The sequence below is a fragment of the Onychomys torridus genome, chromosome 12, assembly GCF_903995425.1.
Source record: "Onychomys torridus chromosome 12, mOncTor1.1, whole genome shotgun sequence".
In the NCBI taxonomy this organism is placed as follows: Eukaryota; Metazoa; Chordata; class Mammalia; order Rodentia; family Cricetidae; genus Onychomys; species Onychomys torridus.
Window position 1 is genome coordinate 7,338,813 of NC_050454.1, and position 22,892 is coordinate 7,361,704.

A 22,892-nucleotide genomic window follows, 5' to 3' on the forward strand; every position below is an offset into this window, starting at 1 on the left:
GTGTCAATGGAACATCACCAGGTGAAGGATGTAATACTATGAGACGCTGCACATATGTGAGTACAGGGGATATGGGAAATATCTCCACTTTCTCCTCAGTATGTATGCAAATCTAAAACTGTTCTAAAACTTTGAAAGAGTTTCCTGGATACTGTGCTGTCAGTAGGATACCTGAGAACAAATGTGGGGCTACTGGACCAGTTTAGATCTATTGTAGGACTCCAGGAAGGACTTACTGAGGTGGTCCATACAGGACATGTGCTAAGTAGGAAACCTTCAGAGTCTGGAAATTCTGAAACTGGGGCCAACAAGACTTTCAGACAACAGAGTAACATGAAGTAATACAAGTCCTTGGCTGAGCTAGAGGAAGGTTGGAAACACTTTCACAAATCAATTTTGAGAAAAGACTGGAGTTAAGTTTAGTCAAGTTAGACTGACAGTCAAGTGGGTAGGTCAATTATTTTATAAACAAATTAACTATCTGTATTCAGCTAGGGTGGTTTCTGGCATGGGATGCTTAGAAATTTCAAGTTGCTACTTCTCCCATCAGTCCTCAAGCAGCAAGAGGCATCTGTAACAAAGTTTATTTCTATTCTGCTGCAAATCCTAAGGGACTGGGGAAAGACCAGACTCTGGAGTTCACATTCCCCAAGGACAATGACATCCTTCCCCTTCTCTCCGCATGCCCTCATTAGCCACAGTTTATATCTTAGGTAATCTTCTGCTTCTAGGTACATGTTCTCTGTTCTCCAGCTGGGGAGCAGAACTTTCCGTATTGAGACTTGTAGTCTTTCCTCTTCCTTTCCATTTCTTCTCTGTCCACGTCAAATGCAGGACTTTCTTCCCATTCTCTCATTTTGACTATAACCAAATATTCTTCCTCTAGTCACACCTGAATCTATGCTTGAGCCATTGCTAAATTATTTGTGTATTTATTTATTTTCACTGACTCTATTCGAGGCTTGATGAAGACGGAGATGCTGGAGTGAGCATCAAAGGATACGCTGTGGGAGGCAGTGGGAGGCTGAATTAATGCCCATGATTCCGAGCGCCTGTTGCTGCCTCCTTGCCAAAGAAAATGTGGTTGTTATCTAGTCTAAACGTGTGAGGAGGCATTGCTACAGAGTCAACTAATTCACTGTCAAAACATCACTATGGCCATTTTTCCCCTCCCATCCACTTTTGTTTGCTTGTATGTTCAGACTCTATAATAGACCTCCAAGAATTTCCACTAAGCCAAAGAATTTGCCTAAAATTTGTTGTCTCTGTTTACAAATATTTCTAATGCATTCCACTGTTGATCCTGGCTACAATCAACTTGTTTTTGGTGCTTCTTCATATGGAGGTGGAGGACCTAAGGCACAAAAACATGGAGCAGGGCACAGTTCAGCGTTTGGTGTAGGAAGGCAGATTCCAGCCGTTCGACTTCCAGCCATTTCTATACCTGGAAAAAAACACAGGGGGTGTGAGTCACCTTTCAGGCAATGCATGGAGGAGATGAATCTGGCCTTTCTTGCATCACTGGAGAAACAGAAATTTATTTGTGCCCTTGAGAAAAACATTCACATCACCTTTCTCGCCACACTGATAGCTGAGTCACTGCAAGGATAAAATACCCAGAATGATTTGCTTTTACAATTACTGACTAACCCACCTGGAAACTTTACAATATAGCAACTGAAACCAGAAAGAAATGTTCTTTTGGGGACCATGGAGATGATTCCTCTAAATATTAATGCTGTTTTTGCTAATGCTGTTTCACTAATGGGAAACCGAAGTCTCACTAGGAACATTAGACTATTACTAAACTCCATTGTGCCATAAATTTAGGTTTTCAAAATACAACAAATACAAATAGTTCAGTGTTTCCATGTAATAAGCATGTTGAGATAAGTGGTGACAAGTTTGCACTTAAAATGCATACATAATAAACAAAACATTCTAAATAAATAAGAAACCTTTCAAATTGATGTCCTTATACCTAGATCATGTACCATACAGCCGTTAAACAAGCATTTCCTTTTACAAAGTGGTAACCTTGAGGGACCTTGAATTTTTTCCAGTGGCTCTTTCAGAAATCAGGATTGCCTTGAAGGATTATTTTGAGTCACTGGAAAAATCAATAGTAATATTTTATAACCCTCTCTTTTTGCATACTTACTATTTTTATCCTGGATATTTATCTAACTCTGAATTACTTTGACATTTTTATATATTAACTTTAGCTGAAACACAAGCATTCTCACATATTTACATATTGATTATGTCTGCTTTTAAATTATAATGACTGGGTCATTAGTCCCTTTAGAACCTCTATGGGTTACAAAATCAAAATTGTTTCTCTCTGTCCTCCAACAGAAGAGGTTCACTAATCTTCCTGGTAGCATCTGGAAGAATGCTATATTGCAAAGAATATACCATAGTTACCAGTGAATTCAGAGTACTAGACATTAGCTCACTGACAGAATCCATATGCAAATTATCAAAATGATTACTTTGTGTGAATAATGATAACTTAGAATCATGTTTTCCACACGTGTATTTGCCTTATTTCATATCTTGCTGATCCTCAGTTATTAGCATTACATGAGAAAGAAATGTATTGAATATGTTTTACTTCTTGTGCCAGGATTTTTCTTAGAATCCTTTTTTTTTAAAAAAACTGAGTAACTCACCCCTATGCTATTACATTTATTTAGCTCACTTTTCTCTTCTTGAGCAAAAGGATAATGATGGTATCTATCTCTGTAAAAGCAACCTTAACTCTCTGGAGATGTGGTGGGGCATTTGATTAGCATGTGCAAGGACTGAGTTTAATCCCCAGCATTGAAGAAGGAAATCTCAGGAAAACCAAATACATGTCTAATGTTTAAAATGAGCCAGGCATCCAGTAAAGGGTTACTGCTCTTACATAGCATCAGATACGGTGCCATGTCAGGGACGTGTAGCAATTTAAATCTGTAACATTATTTTCTTATCAATTCTATATTAATGGTTATTTAGTGATTTAAATCATCATTATCATTATTAGATATGAGAAAAATCACTAAATAAAAGTGTAGACGGTAAAACCTTATGAAGTGCATAATCTTGGACTGAGGTCAGCTAAGCTGAGGGACTCCATCAGATAGAGTTAAAGTTGATTTTATACAGTCCTCTTATCTCAGTAATTACCTCCATTCAGAACTCAAGCCATGAACGGTAGCCATTCTCCCTGTAGACTGCTGCTAATGTACTCAGCACAAAGTCAGAAGTCACTTAGCCTGCTGCCTGGGAATGTTTGGCTAGTGGCTTGACACATTTATTTTTTATGTTAGTTTTAATTGATTTCTCCTGCTGTCATCAATATTGTGATCCCAGTGATATGATCCTGACAATTGGTCTCTGTGGACAGGGAAATAGAATTTCTTGACTGCGAATTTGCCTGTTACTCTTATGGTTGTTATGAAAACCATAGGTGTTTTATTGATAAACTAATTAAACCAGTGATCTTAGAAAACTTGGAAACTGAAGATATACCAATTGTCATCCTTTATTGAGTATGTTAATATACAATTGCATGTGTCTCAGAGTGGGTGGAGCAGGGGATTTACTTATTTGCTTGTGTATTTATTTAGAGGGCATGCATGGGGGTCAGAGGACAACTTGTTGGAGTTAGTTCTCCTCTCCCACTATGTGGCTCCAGGAACTCAGGTCATCAGGCTTGGCAGCAAGCACCTTTACCCAACTGAGACATTTTGCTAGTCTTATGTTTAACTTTATAGCAAGTTAACTCAGTTTAACAGGATTGAGAAAACCCCATGGATTTGCCAGAAAACTGTTGGTTGAAGGACCCATTTACTTTTCACTTTTGTAAAATCCACACATTTATAGTTACTATAATTAGAGTCCAGATTTCTTACATCATTGATAGTAATTCCAATAGATTTGTACTTATGTTAACATACTTTTTCTACCTCTTTCATTTCTTACCCCTCCTTGGAGTGTTGGGAAGTGGGGAAGGAGGAAGTCTCACCGCTTTCCTCCTGCAGGCTTTGAACTTACTATGTGGTCCAGGCGGCCCTGGAACCTGCAGTCCTCCTGCTTAACGCTCCTGAGTGCTGGGATTACGGATATGAATCACCCTGCTTGGCTGCACACCCATTTCATCTCTCCCTCCTCACATAGAGGAATGGCTAAAAAGCCTGAATGTGAGCCATCATTCTACCATACACTGAGCATGTGGCTTCATCTGTGAGAGCCCTTCTCTCTTCGTCTTCAGATTATGAAGAACGGTAGCAAAGTTTTCAGAGTGTCATTGGGAAGAAGATGTAAGAGTTGCAGTATATACACATGGGAAACACTGAATCATCTGTCATTTGCAGGTCTTCCCACAAGTGTGGGAATGAAGCCCGCCCTCTTCCCTTCTAAATATGCCATAAGATACTTACATGTGGAATATAAACCCTATGTAGAAAATCTTTAACAGATCCTGTGATAAAATAATCCTGAGCCACCGACAAGAAGAAAGACTTGGATACGCAAAGGCTTGCTTCTTGTCTACATCCCTCCAGCCTTCCTTTCTCTTTCCAGCTGAGAGCACTCACATTTAATCATGGCTGGAAAAACCGTGAGCTCTTTTTCCTTTCTGAAATATGAAAAGCAGAAAATCATCTGTGAAACTGCAGAAAAAAGATGGGCCTAGAAAGATGGCGTAGCTGGAGGGCAGCGTACCTAGGCCGCCAGCCCCAAGTGGCTGAGGCAGTGGGGCTTCTGGAGGGAGGAGAGTCAGAGGTCCTTGCCAGGGACAAGTGGACCGGTGGAATGAGGACAGGTGGACGGCTACAGAGACGTCATAGTGAACTGCTGTTACTGGTTACAGTGTGGACAAAGCCGGAGTTGTCTCTTAGGCGCTCTTCTGATGGATGCGAGGTCACTTACAAACTAACTGTCTTCCACCAGCCTCCCAAACCTCCAATTTATCTCCCTTCATATCATCAAATGCCTACTTCCTCATCAAAGTGGGCTCCTATTCAGCTTTATCACCTTGCTTTCCATGAGATCACAATTTTACCTTTACTTTTAGAGAATTCATTATTTCTGTTGTGAATACGTTGTAAAAGCCACTTGACGTTACTTTTCAAATAAAACTAAAACACAATCTAACAAACTAAAATTCTTTTACTTACTTTTTTTTTCTATTTTGAAATCACAGCAATGACTGTTTCATGGTTTTGCTGTTCTCACTTTACATAATGGAATATAATAATAACTGATAGTTGCAAACCTTCTGTATTTTCTGTTCAATTATCCACTAAAATAAAGCCCCCCGCCCAAAATCATTAAAATCATAGATAACCTAGAGTTGACAAAAGGTTCAAACAAGTTATCTTTTTACCCCTAATTCAATAGGAATTAGAAAAAAAAAAACAGCTAAATATCTGTAGGATTAAAGCCTGGGAGAAACAGGAAGGAGTAAGAGAGAGGCTAGCTCATAGCTGGTGGCACTTGGGAAGACCCAGGGCTGAGTGGACATTGTGGCAGAGATGCTGATGCAGAACTGGACACAGAAGATGGTGTAGGGTTGGGATGAGGATAATGAAGGAAGGAAAACTACCTAGCTGAGTCTGTGGCCGGGGACAGAACGAGGAGGTATGGCCATAGCAGGACAGAAAGGGGTGGTTTAAAGTCTCTATGAAATGAATCCATGCCAGGAGCTTTTCATATATCCAACTAAGATTCTTGCTCTACGCCTTTAACTGCTGTCCTTCTTATTCCTTCTATTTTGTGGTGACCCCTCCTCCTGCTGAGATGCTGTATGAGTCTGTTAGGGCTGCCACAGCTAAGTACCACTAGCTGGGTGCCTTTATCAGCAGAATTTTTTTTTTTCTCATGACCCTGAAGGAGACATTCAAGATCAAGCATCAGTTACCTTCTTGTCTTGGGAAGTTTCCTTCCTCAGCTTGTAGATGACGCCATCTTCCTCTTGTGTCTTCACAGTATCGTCCCTCTGTTCCTGTCTGGGGGCTTTTATTAATATCCCTTCAGAGGAATGCTAGTCAGACTAGATTAAGATGCACACTTGTTATCCAATTTTAGTTGAATTGGCTTTCTCAAGGCTGTGGCTCCAAATATTTTCATACTCTGAGGTACTAAGTGTTGTGAGATCATCTTTTTGTACTGTGAAGATGTGTGTCTGCCTAGGCACCTTCTGATTCACTTAATAAAGAGCTGGCAGCTCCAACAGCTTGGCAGGACATAATAGGTGGGAAATCTGGGCAGAGGTAGGAACTTTGGGAAGAAATTAGGTGGGATCTGCCATCCGGACACAGAGCAAGTGGGACACATGGTACCGAAGAGAAGTACTGAATCACATGACAGGATGTAGATTAGTATAAAAGGGGTAATGTAAGTTTTAAGAGCTAGTGGGGAACAAGCCTAAGCTATGGTCAAGCTTTCATAATTAATAAGAAGTCTCTGAGTCCTTATTTACAGAGCTGGTGGTCCAAAGGAAAGTGCTAACACAACTAACCAATAGGACCTGATAAGATGAATTTAATGGACACACAAAGTGGCTCACAGCAAGCTATAACAGAGGGATTCTTTCTTCCTCTCCTATGAATAATGAATATATAGCAAGCATAGACACAAAAGGGAAGATTGAGTGCAATAAATGTCAAGGTCTCTTCTGTTGGATCCAGTGGCTACATAGGGGGCTTCTGACTCTAGACTACTTCATTCAAGGGCATAGGTGCTGGGAGGGAAGTGGGTAGTATTCATTTACCTGAGCACCGAGTCAGCAGAGTACTGTGAAAAGATGCCATCACTAGATCATGAGATGTTCCCAGGGTCTGCAATATTTTACTGAGGTCCCAGGGAGATTTCTCAGAGTTGACATCATATCAGACATTGCTATGGTCTGTGCTGGCAACAACTTCCTTAAGTACATCATAATATATATATATATATATATATATATATATATATATATATATATATATATATACTTATATGTATACATGGATGTAGAGCCTACTCTACTTCTCTTTAGTATTTCTAATCAAATAAATTGGCAACCTGAGCTATGTAACATTGGCAGAAAATGCATGTATATAAAATTGCCTATTTTATATATTTTTGTAATAGTAAAGTTCAATCAATTCCAGTCTTTAATAATCATAAAAAACATTTCTTCTTGGCTTTTCATGTTTGAGGGCAATGTTTGTGAGATCCTGAGTGTCAAACCTCTGCCCCTTATGTCAGAATGACAGAGCAATTTCAATTAATATATGCAATAAGTAGTGATATTAAAGTGAAATAGCTTCTAAAGAAATAAAATAAAGGTCCAGGAGGAAATGAAGGTTAATACAGCGGTTGTACTGTGTCCATTAAGATGTTTCCAATGGCTTACTTCCCACATCCTGTGCCCACGGGGAACATCCTCTGTGTGTCAGAGATGGCAGAGAGTCAGGAGCCCTATTCTATATTCTAGTTGCTCATCAGTGTCCTTCACGTGATTTCTATTTATTTATTCCCTCTTCTTAATAGTGGATGTCAGGAAAACTGAAAAATGTACTCCCATAACCTCGGAGTAGGCCCATGAATCACTCAGTGGCTGGGGTTGAGCTTGGGCTTGGGCTTAGGCTAGGGCTCTGGCTGTGAGCACATGCTTTGTAGGAGTTGTAGAGGTAGGTATGGTTGTTTTGATCCTTCCTGGATCTTGCAGGAACTGCAGGATCAAGAAAGGTTCTTATTCCTGGGAGAGTAAATACGTAAAAACAAAACAGATGTGTTCAGAGTGTGAAAATATAATTACAGTTTCATCTACTATGTAAATACAACATGGGTCCAGGCTGCAAATTGTCCCCAAATATTAATTCTCTGGAATTTACTTCCTGAAATTGCTACTTAGCACTCCCTGGAATGACGGAGAATGCCACTGTCTAAATTGCTCTCCTGAATTTTGTTCCTGAAAAGAGAAATAAGTATGCTGAAAGGCACAGCTCTACATCAACATTTGCATCAGAGACTGCCTTCTCAGGAAGATGAGCCCCTCAGACGGGCTGGGGAGGAACAAAAGGAGGTAGGGCTGCTTTCTGCCCACTCTGAGCTGGCTAGATAAATATCCTTGAGAAGAAGCAATTGAGCCCATGTCTTCCATGATACACAGTAGTAGAAGAGACATCGCAAGAGCGTTCAAGTATTTCTTTAAAAGTAAGAACCAGAAGCTTTACTAGCAGGCTTGGGAAGAAAGGATGGAAAAATGACAGGAATTAAGATTCTAGAATGTAATCCCTACCGTCCAGGATGGGTCTTTCAATATCTGAATGTTGAGATGTATCATGGGATGAGTTGGCTAGGATACGAGCACTCACACCTAGTTTGTATACCTAACTACTCCCATTTCATAGCAAAGGTCTACTAATATATTAACGAGGTGGTAGGGGGAGAGGGAGACAGGATAGGGAGCAGATCTTCTCTAAGAGAACTGATGAGCACTCCCTGGAGATGACATTTATGAAATAGAGATAAGGTTGGAAAAGTCTCAAACTATCGCTTAGGTCTTGGTAGAACTGAAATAAATATTAGCTTTTTTAGAAGACAGTTTCTTTCTGGTATTTGTTTATTTATGTTTATAATGACTTCAGCCTAATACAGAGCTTGTAATTCTAAGGCCCAGGTCTTAGAGACATCTATGCACATTACTGTTGTGTTAGATTTAATGTTTTTCTTCCCCCACTCTGAGGCTGTACAAACAAGTTCAATAGCAGATATGTAAACCACCATGCAACAAATAGAAAATCACACAACCTTGGCTACAGCAGCAGTCTTTAAGAATTGTAACAGATTCATTAGGCAGTGTGATGTTGAAGATACAGGAGACTTTACTTAAGGTTGAAGGTAGCCTAATGGAAGTGTTTTCCTCAGAGGGAGGGAAGAGTCTAGACAATAAGGCTGTGTGTTCTTCTTTAGGGATAAAAGTTTACTCGGAAGAAAGAACATTACATTTATTAATTAACTCTATTTAAATAAAGAAAAGGAGATCAATATTTCCATGTATATCCCTTTGACAAACATTTTGTTAGGTTAGTGACCTTAATTCCCTTGATGCCACATGAAAAGTAATTTTTATTTTAGGAGAAAAATCTATTTTTTTTATAGTAGAATTTAATTATCCTTTCCTAAACAACAATTTCTCAAGTTGATAGTGTCTTTTCCTTGTTAAGTAATAACTTCATGCTGGGAAGCGTATAAACAAAAATAATCACTAAATATTTTTCTTTTTAATATATTTTGTTAATTCTTTGATAATTGCATTCACATGTACATGATAATAATTACTCTAACTCCTTCTGGAAACCACTCCCAGGCCCACCCCCACGTCCCCACCCACTCCCAGATCCACATCTACCTCCCTCCCTACTTTATTTTTTTTTATTTTTTATTTTTTTTGCTAACCCACTGAGTGAGTCCCATTTGTGCTGCCTGTGGGAAGAGACCATCCCCATGATTGGCCTACCAGGGGCCACACCCTTAGAAACTGTTAATTATCAACAGCTCCTCATCTAGGAACAGGGTCCTGTATACCTCTCTCTCCATGCTGGAATGTTGGCTGACTTGTGTTGAACAGGTCCTGAGCAGGCAACCACAGCGGTTATGAATTCATGAGGAAGTCAGTGGTCCCGTTATGCCCAGAAGACACTGTTTTGTTCTGGTCCTTCCTGGGCCTCTGGCTCTTAGAATCTCTTGGCTCTCTCTTATGCAGTGGTTCCTGAGCATTGGGAGGGGGTGATATTGATGTCCCCCTTTGTATCTGAACACTCCAAAGATGCTTAAGAATCACTAAATCTCAAGAACACTCCAAGGTTAAACCCTCTTAGCTTTTTTTACCCCTTCAATGTAGTTGTTGCTTTTCTGTTTTATGTATTGAAAATTCCACATTGGCCCAAGTTTCTGAAGGGTAGCCAAGTTAGTTTTTATGAAGAACTCTGTAGGTAACTGTGTGATAGAGTGAAATCTAGGAGGGAAATATCTCACCATCTCTGGGTGAGAGGACCATGCTTAAGGGTTAAGAAAGGATTATCAATTGTAGCCACTTGGAAACAATCAAGCCATAAGTGGTTTTTACCCAGCGTACTGAAAAGACTGACTGCTACAAATAATTCTTTTTTTTCTTTTTTTAACCCTAGATGAAAACTGGAAAATGATGGGCAGGGCATGATTTGGGATAGACAAGGTGAGTGCTGGCAGATTCGGGATTTCTTGGTGTTTCTGCAGAGAAAATACACCACAACTGATTTTCTGCCGCCCGATGCTGATGGTTTCAGACTCAGCACTGGCAACTGATACTTCAGATAATATGCTTCAGATAATAATGAGTTATCAAAGGCTTAATGATTAAGATTCTAACTACAGCGTAGGATCCAGGGACATCAAAGCCAAGAGATGCTCTTCTGAACTGTAAGCCCTACCACTCACTTGAAGTGTTCATCTCCTCAAATTTCTATTTGTGGGAGACCCAAAACAGCTTGACCACACAGCTGCCATGACAAGCTTACTGGTAGGTACCACCCAGTCACCAGGAAAATCCATAAACTGACCCCACCCAGGGAGGGCCAGCATCTAAGGGGAAATACCTGACATTCCAAAAGTTCCATTCCAACCATTATAAGATATTACCAGGTGTCCTTTAGCCCAGGCACACATCCATTTCTCTTTTATCAAGATGTCCCTAGCCTGTCAGAGTCCTGAACGCTGGAAATTTCCTCACCCCCAACCTCTGCTGTGACAGAAACCCCTCCCTGCCTGGGGGGGGGGGAACTCTCCAATCCTACCCCTGAGTCGGACACACTGAGGGTTCAAGAGCGAGCAGGCTTGAATAAAGGCTCTTTGATTTTACATACGAGATTCGGTCTCTGTGGTGGTCTTTTGGGGGTCGCCATGATCTGGGCATAACACTCTTCATTTGTTGATTGAAAAAATTGCTTAGCCTCTTTTGCCATTTTCTGTGAGTCAGTGAGGCATATTTCTTCTCTGATATCTCTTTTCTTCTTGTGTGGTCTCTCTTCAATACATGTCTTTGATTCTCCCAATAGGTATGCGTTTTTTTAAGTGTATAAATGTGCTTTCAATGATAGTTTTTCAAGATTTCATAGAGGAATCCAGAAATATGCAGACAACTCACCGTAAATGGGATCCAAGTCACCAACAGCAAAAACAGCTACGGTGCGTCTGGGAGGGTCAGTTCGGCACCTTTTCAGCCAGCACTGGAGACAGAGAAGCGCTACTCCACTGAGGAGAACCGCCAAGAAAATCAGCAATAGGAACCTGGCACCCAAAAGTAATGGGGGAGAAGTGAGGTGGAGCATGTAGGAGTTGGAGTTTCTGAAAGTGCCGGGGAAGTACACAGGGACTCAGCTATGCTTAAGTGCAAGCAAGCCGGAATGCCAAATTCTTGGGGCAATCCCCTACCATCCTACACTGCCAGTGCACCTGGAGGTCTTCAGGCAGGGTTGGTGATAATCATTTGTTCCTTGAAAACTAGAGGGTTAATCTAAAAAGTGAAGTCTTTTCTGCTTCCTTCTTTTTTTCCATTTTTTCTTCCATTTATTCAACATTCTATCCACTTAATTAGTATTTAAACAAATGTAAATATTTGAGATATTGCGGCTAAGGATTCAAGATAGACAAGACTGTCTCTGCCTTTGAGGAATTGAGTATTTTATTAACAGAATTGCTTAGTGTTAAGTTTGGAAGGTATAAAAGTTGTGATTTAGGGAATTAGAACTGTTTTAAATTTTCTGGAGGAGTATCTCATTAAAGATAGATTTGGCTATGTTGAATGGGTTTTACAACCAGAAGTGGAAAAATAATTTAGAAAAATTTCAAGAGAGGACAATTATTTTATCATTAACAAACTCGAGTTATAGAATAAATTCAGTCTTGAAAACAATAGATTCTTTATCACAGGAGGCATTTAGCAAATACTGTCCTGATATTGATATTTCTACAGCTGTTGATTCACACTCTCCTAAATTTCCCTTCAACTGTTGATAGCATGTGCTGTTTCAAATTATCTAGGAGAACAAGTATACATGGACAACCACATGTTTTATAAAACAATCTGAAGAAATCCTTACCAGATATACCAGCCATCAGGATGTTGGTTATCATAATTTACACACCTAGTAATAAAGAAAGAGCATAAGTATCTAATTCTAGACAGCTAAAGACTATTCTTTGGTGCTTTAAAGTTTATACTCAACACATCTATTTTCCTGTAATACTCAGCTGCTCAATGCCCTACAGATCTGTTCCCAACAGACTAAGAGAATATTTTCCCCATGTCTACTTCATTCAAGGTACTGAGAAGACAGGGAAATTGGAAACCACTAGACGTGCAAAGAAAATGCCTCATTACAGTAGCTTCGATTCTAAAAGCAGATAGATTTCTGCCCCCCCCCAGGTCTACTTGTTTATTTAAAGTTTGTTTTGTTTTTTTTTTTCTTTTCCATTTTACATACCACCCACTGTTCCTCCTCCCTCCACGTCTTGTCTTAAGCATGGAGAAGTTAGTGAGGAGCATTTTAAGGTCAAAATGCCAGAGACATTAGGCAGATAACCATTCCACTATTCTCAGATATCCAGAGTAGAGCCCTTTATAATTCAAATTCCCTGAGAAGGGTTTATAATCTATGGGATTAACTTCTAGGGTGTTACCATGCATGTGTTTTATTCAATTCAGAGTGCCCCTCTATTCGGGGAAGTACGGTACATCGAATGCGAGGGACTTCTTTAAAGACCTGAATACACCAAGGAAGGCTGTCATGGCTTCCTTATCGTGCGCAATATGAATGACTGGAACCCAGAGCCTGATCAGCTTCTGAGATGCAGCCGTTTTTAGTCATGTTATCTTCAAGCAACATTAAAGTCATTTTGAGCTTGAAAGCATTCATCAACTACGGCTCCCAGCAGCCTCCAGGAGGTGGTACACCAGGTGTTCCATTACAGTAGTCAGAAGTCATCTAAAGTAACACCACGGATTTTTTCCCCCAAACGTAGAAGACAAAAATAATTTCACTAAGGCAGAATGTGACTTAATTTTGATTTTTTTTGAACTTTGAATTTGAGGCTTGTTGTCAGTTTTGGATACCTGCAGTTGCTAGAAAAGTTCATAAACTCAAGCGGCTAAGAGAAAAATGGACACTCAAATGTAACCCTAAAAAAGGTGCCTAAGAGGCTGGGTTGTGGTGGCACTCCACCATTAGTCTCAGCACTCGGGAGGCTGAGGCAGGCAGATCTCTGTGAGTTCCAGGCCAGCTTGGTCTACAGAGTGAGTCCCAGGACAGTCAGAGCTGTACAGAGAAATGCGGGCTAGTAAAACAAACAACAGACAAACAAACAAATGGATCCTGAGCAAAGTGAGTATCAGAACAGGATCTTGAAAATCATCGGAGGCACATCTTAGAAGGGGACATGAGTTTTCATTACAAGTTCTGTGGACTGAGCTCAGATGCAGGTGCCTCTGCAGTGAATATGTTTCCAGCCCTGCACAAAGAATAACTATAAAGATCAAAGAGACAAACCATCCGTGTAAAGCAGGAGCCAGTCCACAAATAAGGAACCTAGTTGGTCTTATAGAGACATAAATTATCACATGTAAATTATATCCTTTGAGATAGTGTAATATTTTACAGTTGTGTGTGTGTGTGTGTGTGTGTGTGTGTGTGTGTATCTTTTGTTGTCATAAAAGTCTAAAGTACTGATTGCAAAAATCTTGAAAACATAGTATGCTACTTAAGCTATGCTGTCCTAACCCCAAAACAAAACAGGAACTCTTGTTTTAGACTCTTGACCTCTGAGCTCCTAACTAGAAATATGGAGCATTTCATCTTTCTTTAAATAAAAATCTCTGCCTCTATTCATTTCCATTTAAGATGGTCCACATAACTTAAAGCCAATTATAAATACCAAGTATCTCATCGTTAATTGCAACTTTTGAGCCACTTAACAAGGATTTCAGTGTTAACCCACCCAATGTCCTTTCATTTTCTCCTTTTGAGGCCTTTGCACCCCCTGGTGGACGTTCTGATAAACAAAAGGTCAGGCAACCTCACTGAAGAAATGAAGTCGTGGCTTATTTGCACAAAGTCCAGCATTGAGGGAACATTTATTTCATTCTGATCATTTCACACAAGCAGATCTGATATCCAGAGTGAGGGTGGACATCGGTTCCTGAACTTGAAGAATTCTGGAAGAAGCCTACAGGGTTATTCAGGAGCAAGTCTTAGCTGGAAGATGGTGCTTCTGACAGAGGGGACATCCTTCCTTCTTGGATTCCAGTCCTTTCCCAAACTGTGTTTTTCAAAAGCAACTTTTAAGTTCTTAAGTGCACTCTAACAATATTATAATTGCTCAGATTTTAAATGTAATATTTTCAGAGTAGGAAGAGTTCGCATTCTTGAAAATAAAGTTATCATTGAAGAATAGTTAGCCTAGGAGACTGAGGTTAATTGTAAACCAACCACCAGTCCATTTGCAAAGAAAGAGACCATGGAGTGCACAGATTGAAATGGGGCAGCCATAGTACATGCCTGCCCCACTACCATGGTGAGCCCTGAGGGCAGGCAGAAAGGGCATAAGAGCCAGGGGGAGTGTGTCTGCAGTGAAACAGTATTTGATGGATGTGGCAGATAGACACAGGAGCTCACAGTGGCTGGGAATGCATGTTCAAAACTTGCAAAATATTAAGCCAGACAAATTCCCAGCATGAATAGGGAATGGGCTCATGAAGTCCCACCCCCATGTTAGGAGCTATGGACAGTGGTTAGCTACTGTGAGAAGGAGAGTCACTTCTCTTCAGGCTTGCAGGCCCTGAGAGACTGCTCATTCTCCAGGAATGAAAGTCCCACACCCACGCACATAGAGTCAGCATTAAATGGTCTCAATGGATATGAACAACCCAGACAGTGAACGAGAGAGGAAGGGGAAGGAATTGCAAAACGTTGGAAGGGAAAGGTAGAAAAATTGGAAGTGTAGATTGGATTCAAACACATTATATGAAAGTATGAATATTTTGTTGTTGTCTTTTGGAGACAGGGTTTCTCTATGTAACATTCCTGGCTGTTCTAGACCTTGCTCTGTAGATCAGGCTGGCCTAGAACTCACAGAGATTGGCCTGCCTCTGCTTCCCAAGTGCTAGGATTAAGGGTGTATGCTGCCACCACCACCCAGCTGAATATTAAATAAGACTTTCAAGTAAAAGTTTTCAAGAAAAAAGGAAAAGATGTTTGAAAAAATAAGAGCTACTAATAAATTTGAGGAAATATTTGTGGTGATTATAATTCTCTTCAAGTAGATGTCAAAGGAAATTGCTCTGTGAACCAGAACATGTAGGCTTGTCTTTATTTGGATGTTGGGGAATGGTTCCTGCTTACACAGATGGCTAGACTGCTCATTACTGTTCTTTGTGCTGTAAGTGTGTGGACTGGAGCTGCAAATTCATTAATGTGGTAACTTCGAGAACTTTGGAGAGCTGCTGCACTGCTCCTCTGCTGCTATCATCCAGCATTTCCTATAGCAGAAACTATTATGGATGGCTGCATAGCTTCCTATGAAGTTCTTTACTTTCAAATTCCCAGTGACATAAGGAGGGAACACATTTCTCTGCTCCTCCTGTAAAACTGAGGAGGCTCAGTCTGAGGTGAAATGACTTGTGTGGCATAGCTTTTTGGGGAGATGCAAGAGCATAAATGGAAATGACCTGGCAATGGAGTCCTGTCCTTTAGCATCCAGTGATACTGCAAGTGGGAACCTCAGGCTTCCTATTTCCATATGGAGTCCACACCCAGAAGCATGTTCCAAAAATGCGTTAAAGGAATGCTGGAAAAGAACTGAGGGGCAAGTTCAGGGAGAGTATCTGAAAAGAAAGTGACATCAGTTTGCTGACTGAATGCAGAAAATCCCATATAGAACAGCAAGGGGGGCTGATCTCAGAATCTGGCCTAAGCTTCCCGCAGTTAATAGAAGGAAAGAAAGAAGGTCATAGGGAGAGGAATGAAGAGTTGCTTGTCAGTTGTACAGCTACTCCTTGTATAGAAGCCAGAAGAAAATTCTGCTAATAAGAGGAACAATGTCTTTATAATACTCTTAAAATAAATGAAACAACCGATTTCACTTTTTTCTTTTGAAAACTAAGTTCTCAACATGAGTGCAATTCAACTATAATAATTTGGAAGTGGGTGAGGGGGAAATTATATTATCTAAAACTTGACTGTAAATTGTATGATCTCTACAAAAAGCATGGACTGCTTATCCTTCAGGTATTTCACCAAGTATGTAAGAAATTGAATTAAAAGTTGAATATGATATGTGTTTGCAGTAAAAATGCGGGGCATTGAATTCTCAGTTCTGGGTAGAAATTCTGCCTCTTATTTGCTTTCCTACTTTATTTAGTTATGTCCTTACTTTCTATGACAGGGTCTCACTACATACACCATGCTTGTCTTGCACTGATTTTGTAGTTTAAGCTAGCCCTGACTTGAGATGCCTCAGCCTCCCCTCAGAGTTCTGGGATTATAGGCATGCACCATGCCACCTTGACCTTTTCCTACTATTAAACAAAATATTTAACCCACTGAACCAAGCAAATTGCTGACATCTCATTAGGAAATCTATTCATGTAATTAATTTATAAAGTCATTTTATATATATTCATATTGTGTAAATCACTATATACTCTTTGACAGTGTAATTGGTTATTTATAGGGAGAGGAATGGATTGAAAGCACAACTAATTAAAATGAAAGGGGTCTGCATCATGTTTCATTTCATACAATCAATTATAGTATTTAGATTTTATACAAAGCAGAGCAATGTATTATTTACACTAAAATTTCAGCTACAAATATAGAAAAGAATAATTTATATCACAAAAATATCCAGTATTTAAAAACAAATTTAAGTGGAACTAATAGTCGATCATTTTATAATTCATATAAACTGTTTTGGGGAATCTTGGAATGTAAAAGTTGAGGCACTAAAAAAATGATATCTAGCTAATCAGAACCTCTCTTCTCGGCTGGGCCTCCACCCGAGCACGCCTCCCCCTCCCCAGCACTGTCCCTCCTTATTTTCTACCATCCAAAAGTAAGTCTCCTTCTTCATGTCGGTTTGCACATGAACTTTGGGCCAGCCTTTTTTTCTCTTGTTTTTCCTTTCTAAAAGATGTTAAGAGTTAACCACACATATAGACCTTTTTTTTTACCTGTAATCTAGTGGATTTGTATTACTCTTTAACCCCCAAACTGGTATTGGATGATGATATAATCTTTTAGTCAAGTACTGTATTTTTAAAATAATTGAAAGTCCTTCGGAAAAAGAGAATCTTGTTTGGATATGGGACGTTTGCTCTCTCCTACAGTAGCATGTCTTCTTCTTCTTCTTCTTTTTTTTTTTTTTTAAACTCATTCAACTAACACTGCTTTGTGCAAGGCATTTTGCGCAAAGGACTTTGTCCGTCATCAATAGATTGACTTCTTTTGTATTATTTCCCTGGAATACCAGCCACTTCCTTGTCTTTTCTACCTTTCTTTCCTGCTATTTTGAATGTTAACTGAGGCAGTTTCTGATTTTTACTTAACAGAAAATAAATGAGGATAAATATAACAGATGCTGAGATGTAAAATGGCTTACTAAAGAAAGCTTATATTTAAGCATCATTTAAAACTGTGCTGTGGACTTGATTATCCCCCTCTTCTCAGTTTATTCTATATAAAGGGAAAGCAGTAACCTCGGAAGCAGTAATGCAGCTTATAGGCTTCCCAGTACCATCCCTCCTTGTCCTATTGACTGGCTTGTAGAGCCAACATTTAAGGTTCTTCCCAATCTTAGGAGTCTATTATTCTGGTTCAAAGGCAGAAAATCAAGGAGACAAGATGTGGGCAACCTTGAAGTTCAGAGTCAAGCAAACGCTACGAAAAAACTGCTCAGTCGCAAGCAGCAGAAGACAGAGCATAATAGTAGGTCCCAAAATTTATGTAAAGAAAGCAATAGAAGGGCACATGCGTGCGCGCGCGTGTGTACACACACACACACACACACACACACACACACTGTTGACAAGATGAACTGAAACAGTGAATGATTCCAAGGCTAAGGACAACTCCCCTCAGCCCCATCTCTTTCTTTAGAGGCAATGCCCACAGGGCTTTGAGAGGATGAGGCCATGATAATTGAAAACAGCTGGCTGGCGGAGGCAGCACTGCACCCAGAACACGGACAGCACTTGGCAGAAGTCCTTTTTGACACTTGCACTCAGCCACATGGCATTACAGTTCCCGTTCATCATCATCAGCATTATTAATGGCACCTTCTCATCTCCTGAATAGAATTCTGAGAACCATTAAGTAAGGAGATGAATCAATTATTCACATAATTTGCATCTGATGCCCTTTGAAATGCACACGCAACACAGGATAAGATTTGAGTTCATTGGTTGTATTTGAAAAGGAACTGTTTTTGAAACCATTCCTTGAAACTGCCATAAATAGCAATAGCATTTCCTTTTATTTATTTATTTTTTTTAGAAATCATGATTTGTTATTTACTTACATTTCATTTTCTTCACATGATAGATCTGAGAGCACCAGCTGAAATACATATTTAGAACAATGAAATCCAAACATTTCATCGGTCTAATCCTCTAATGAAAGCAGTGCCTGGAGACAGTGTGATTTTACATCATTTTTTTTTTTTAATTAAAAGCTTTGTAGCATAGTTTATTGTTGGTACACAGAGGTTTAATTGGGAAAATTCTCTGGGTAGATTCTAAAACTCAGCAGGAGCAGGAGATCCACTAAAATTCCTTTGCATACCCCAAGAGATGGATCAGAACAGTATATTGTTTTCTCTGTAGATTTTGCTTATCTAGAGAGTCATGGGTACCCTTGAATTTCTTTGTTTTCATATTTCAGTGAGAGAGAGGAGAGTCACGATCTGAGTATTATTTTCATGCAAAGGAGAAACTTTCCCAGTCATTGGAAAGAGAAGTCAACCTTGCTGGCATGGACAGAAGTTAAATATATGTACAAATGGTGTGACTTTAATCACTGAGGTTAATTTATGGTCACATGATATTTCTGTTTGGGAAAAACTCATAAAATAAAATATTCTCTTTATCAAAGAGGAAAAAAGAAATAACCTTTGAAAGGCCCAAACCCTAAGCAATCTAACAAAATTATCTTAGTTCTCAGGGTTGAATATTAGAGGAGGATACAACATTTCACACCAATAATCACAAGAAAAGAGACATTTCTTTCTGGAATCTGTGTTGATGTTTTACTCTAACTCTATGACTTAAGATTCCTTTGTACAATGAGAAGACTTTTCAAACATCACCCGCACGCACATAGACTTGAGGGTGAGTGAGATCAGCTAAAGCATTTACTTTTCCAGACTACTATATATAAATACAAATACAAGTAAGATGTTACAAAATTTCAAGTGATGCTTTTGGATTTTGCATGGGGTCTGTGTTTCCCCCTTGATCCCAACTGTACCTTTTTCAGCACCTAGTATTTATGCCAGATGGAGCAATGGATTGACCATCAGAGGGCATGATAATGAACAATTTATAAGCACAGAAAATGAGTTGCATTCTCTTTTGCTGGAATGCTGCAAAGAGATTTGCATACTAACTGAGAGGAAAATGAACATTCAAATTCTGTCTATAAAGAAACTTTGTTTATGAGTAGATGCAACCATTTGGAATCTCACTTAGCAGATAAAACAAATTAAGCCAGCATTTTCCTTTCAAGTCAGCTCCTAGTCTTCTCATTCTGCTGTACTCTTACTGGAGTGCATGGTATCTCATTATTACTACTGAACTGCCAATGTATTAGCTGCTGGTCTCCCAAGTTGTTATGAAATAGTGAGAGGAGAGATTAATATGCTGTAGACCTAAATCTTTCAGATGCATCACATTCAAGTAATACTGACACAAAGATGCCATTACAGGTTAGAAAGAGATACTGGTGCAGAGCAACCACACAAACCCTAAAATGGTTCTGTCTTCAGAAGACTGAAAAACTGTCAAGAGTCCGGTGAGTTGAAGAAATTGATAAATATTTTCTAAATTAATATAGCCATAGCATCTCTGTGTCAACAGCACTGCTGAGTTTAAAAACATCCCAAAGTATAACAAAGTGAAGTAAAGGGTATATTGCACCACTTAGTTCCATAGCATTGCAGCTAAATAACAAAGAAATGAGACTAAGGTCTTGAATGTTTTGTTTTTCAGTCTTGAAGCAATAAATAATACAATGCACAAGGTGCTAGCAACACCTGGAAGGGAACATCCTTTACATGCAGGAGTTACACAAAGGACAAACTCACAGCAAACCAAGCCCTGAAGAGAAACCCAGAAAGCTCCCAGAAGTATTGACGGTTACCTGGAACAGCAGCAAACACAGGCTTCCTACTGTTGGGATTTTGGAAGTGGCCCAGAAAGGACTGGATCTTGACATACTCAAAGGAATGATCTGCCCGGATACAGTGACTTGCTCACTCCGATGAACTCTCACAAAATCTGTTAGCTGCTCTATGCTATGTGTCCTGCTGCAGTATGCATTAATGATGGACTCTGTGACCAATAAAGGGCATCCAGGGACAGAATGTTAGGTTCATGCTCTCTGGTACTAAGAGCTCAAGGAGTTTACGGTCAGAACCCTGGTACTGTTTGTCAAGGCTTTTAAATGCTGACCTGCAAAGCCAGCTGGCTGTTTGAATAACTTTCCACACTCAAGCATATTTTTTATTCCAGGGAACATATGAGGTCTTTCTCTTTTCTTTTCTTTTCTTTTCTTTTCTTTTCTTTTCTTTTCTTTTCTTTTCTTTTCTTTTCTTTTCTTTTCTTTTTTTTCTTTCTTCCTTCATTTCTCCCTCCCTTCCCTCCCTCCCTTCCTCCTTCTCTCCCTTCTTTTTTCCCTCCTCTTTTTAAATAGAATCTCTTATCTGGAAATATTGCTTCAATGTTCTATGCTTTACAAATCTCATCCATGAACATCTTTTCCTACATAACATAGTAGCTGTTGACCCCAGCCTTGAGTCTACAGTGATCAGATTAGCATGTTTAAAATTTGGAAATACAATGAGAAGTGATAGATATGGAGAAACATCCTTTCATATATAATTAAAAAATATTAGATAATAATTATTGGGCATTATCTACTAAATTAAATAGCACCATTTGGCCAAGACTTTACCTTCCTAGAATGTGTCCTATGCCTTTGAATTGTTTAAACCTACATGCGGTTTACAGTAATTTGCAATGCTGTCTACTAAAACACCAAATGTCTATCAACATGATCAAATGCAAAATGGCTATATCCATTGCTACAAAATAGTTGGGGGCTGTGGTGGTTATTTCCAGGAATTTGTTTTTAAATCTGTGGGCAGAATACAGAAAATATTATAGAGAGAGCTTCGGGTGCTATCTTTATGCAAAAGGAATAAATGCTAGGACTTTGCCTATACCGTGTTACATTTTTTTTTTTATACAAAAAGAAAGGCATAGATAGGGTGTAAAGATTTCAATGTAAAATTGGTGGCATAAATTTTTCAAAGTGATTGTAAATGAGAATGGGACACTAAGAACAGAAGTGTGGAAGGGGAAACTTCTTTTCACGGTTAGTTTCTTGTCTGTTTGCTAAGTGTATATTTTGCAGTATTCAAATATTTTATGCATTCGTAGTCAAAGGGCCAGAGATCGGGTATCTAGAATTCAGAAGCACATCACAGCCTAACTCCCACTATAGGGTTAACAAATTCAATGCAAACTACTATATAGGAACCCACTTATGATCACACACATAGATCACACTGGAAACAAATGGACCATATTAGTTAACTAAACTCCAGCTCTGAACTGGCCATTAAGGCTTCTGGATTATTTGAGCTGCATCTGGACAGGCGAAGCAGGCTCAGTGGTGGCCATGGTCTATTTAGTATGCAGACACAGACACAGCCATGAATTTCAAAGCAGAGGAAGGGCTCTGTGCCAAGGCCAACAGGAGGAAAGTAAACCAAGCCTACAGTATTATTTGTGCCTGAGACAGCCTCCATTTTGAGTGTCTTTGAAGCCTGTAATTAAACAGAATGAAAAATAGGCTTTTCACTGGTGAACTTATTTATTAGTCGGTCAGAAGCCTGACTTCCGTCAGCGAAGTCAATGATCTTAAGAATTTCTGGAAAGGAAGGGAAGGCCAGATGATGAGAAAAGAAATGGAATGGAGACAAGGGCAGCCTGCTCCAGTTAGCCTTAGAAACCGGCACAATGACTAACCAAATACGAGCGTTAAATAGTTCTTGTCTAATAACATATGACTGTGCAGCAGGTGGCTGGCTAAAGGCACAGCCACTGAATGGAGATGCAATCTTCAGGCACAGTGATGCTGCAAGCACCAGAGCTCCATTTCTGCTGGCATAAAAAATCATGCTCATTACTCCTTTCATCCCCTGGCTTATCATGAATTTACTTCTGACTTCTCTGTGCTGCTATGAAAGTGTGCATGGTTCAGTGGACCTAAGATGGTGCTTTCTCTATGTACTGACTCCCAAGGATCAGCACACTTGGGTGGTCTTGTGGGAGGAGTGGTGATGATGAATGACATTTGATCTGAATTCTTGTTTGGCTATTTATTTGAAGGTAATTGGAGAGCCACACCTCATTTTAAGAGCTAGTGTGGTGCTTGTATCTCCCTTTCACCCAGTTTTCCCTAGTAGCAGCATCTTCCATAACAGTTGTATGGAACCACAGTGAGGAAATGCACAGGGACAGAACAACCACCCACAGGATTTTTACTATTTGTGTTGTATCATTTAAAACATCTCTTTAACTGTGCTTATGAGCATGG

The 22,892-nt window shown here is 39.5% G+C and overlaps 1 protein-coding gene across 1 annotated transcript; it reads right to left on the bottom strand.

Annotated features, from left to right (window-relative positions):
- Window positions 1–1,313: 1,313 nt before the first annotated feature.
- On the bottom strand, window positions 1,314–20,504 carry Tmem207 (transmembrane protein 207). The gene is made up of 5 exons (XM_036203472.1): window positions 20,430–20,504; window positions 18,592–18,629; window positions 12,120–12,164; window positions 11,165–11,307; window positions 1,314–1,444 (listed from the first exon to the last, which is right to left on the bottom strand). The coding sequence occupies exons 1-5, from the start codon at window positions 20,502–20,504 to the stop codon at window positions 1,314–1,316; spliced, it is 432 nt and encodes a 143-aa protein (XP_036059365.1).
- Window positions 20,505–22,892: the final 2,388 nt, after the last annotated feature.

What these genes read in the sequence shown, in the direction of transcription:
- Tmem207 (XM_036203472.1), bottom strand. Translation starts at nt 20,504, where the DNA reads ATGTCAAGATCCAGTCCTTTCTGGGCCACTTCCAAAATCCCAACAGTA. An exon ending in TGTGTTTGCTGCTGTTCCAG is followed by an intron (nt 18,630 to 20,429) that starts GTAACCGTCAAT and finishes TATGTATTTCAG; the next exon opens with CTGGTGCTCTCAGATCTATC. An exon ending in TGACTTGGATCCCATTTACG is followed by an intron (nt 1,445 to 11,164) that starts GTGAGTTGTCTG and finishes GTTTTTTTCCAG; the next exon opens with GTATAGAAATGGCTGGAAGT.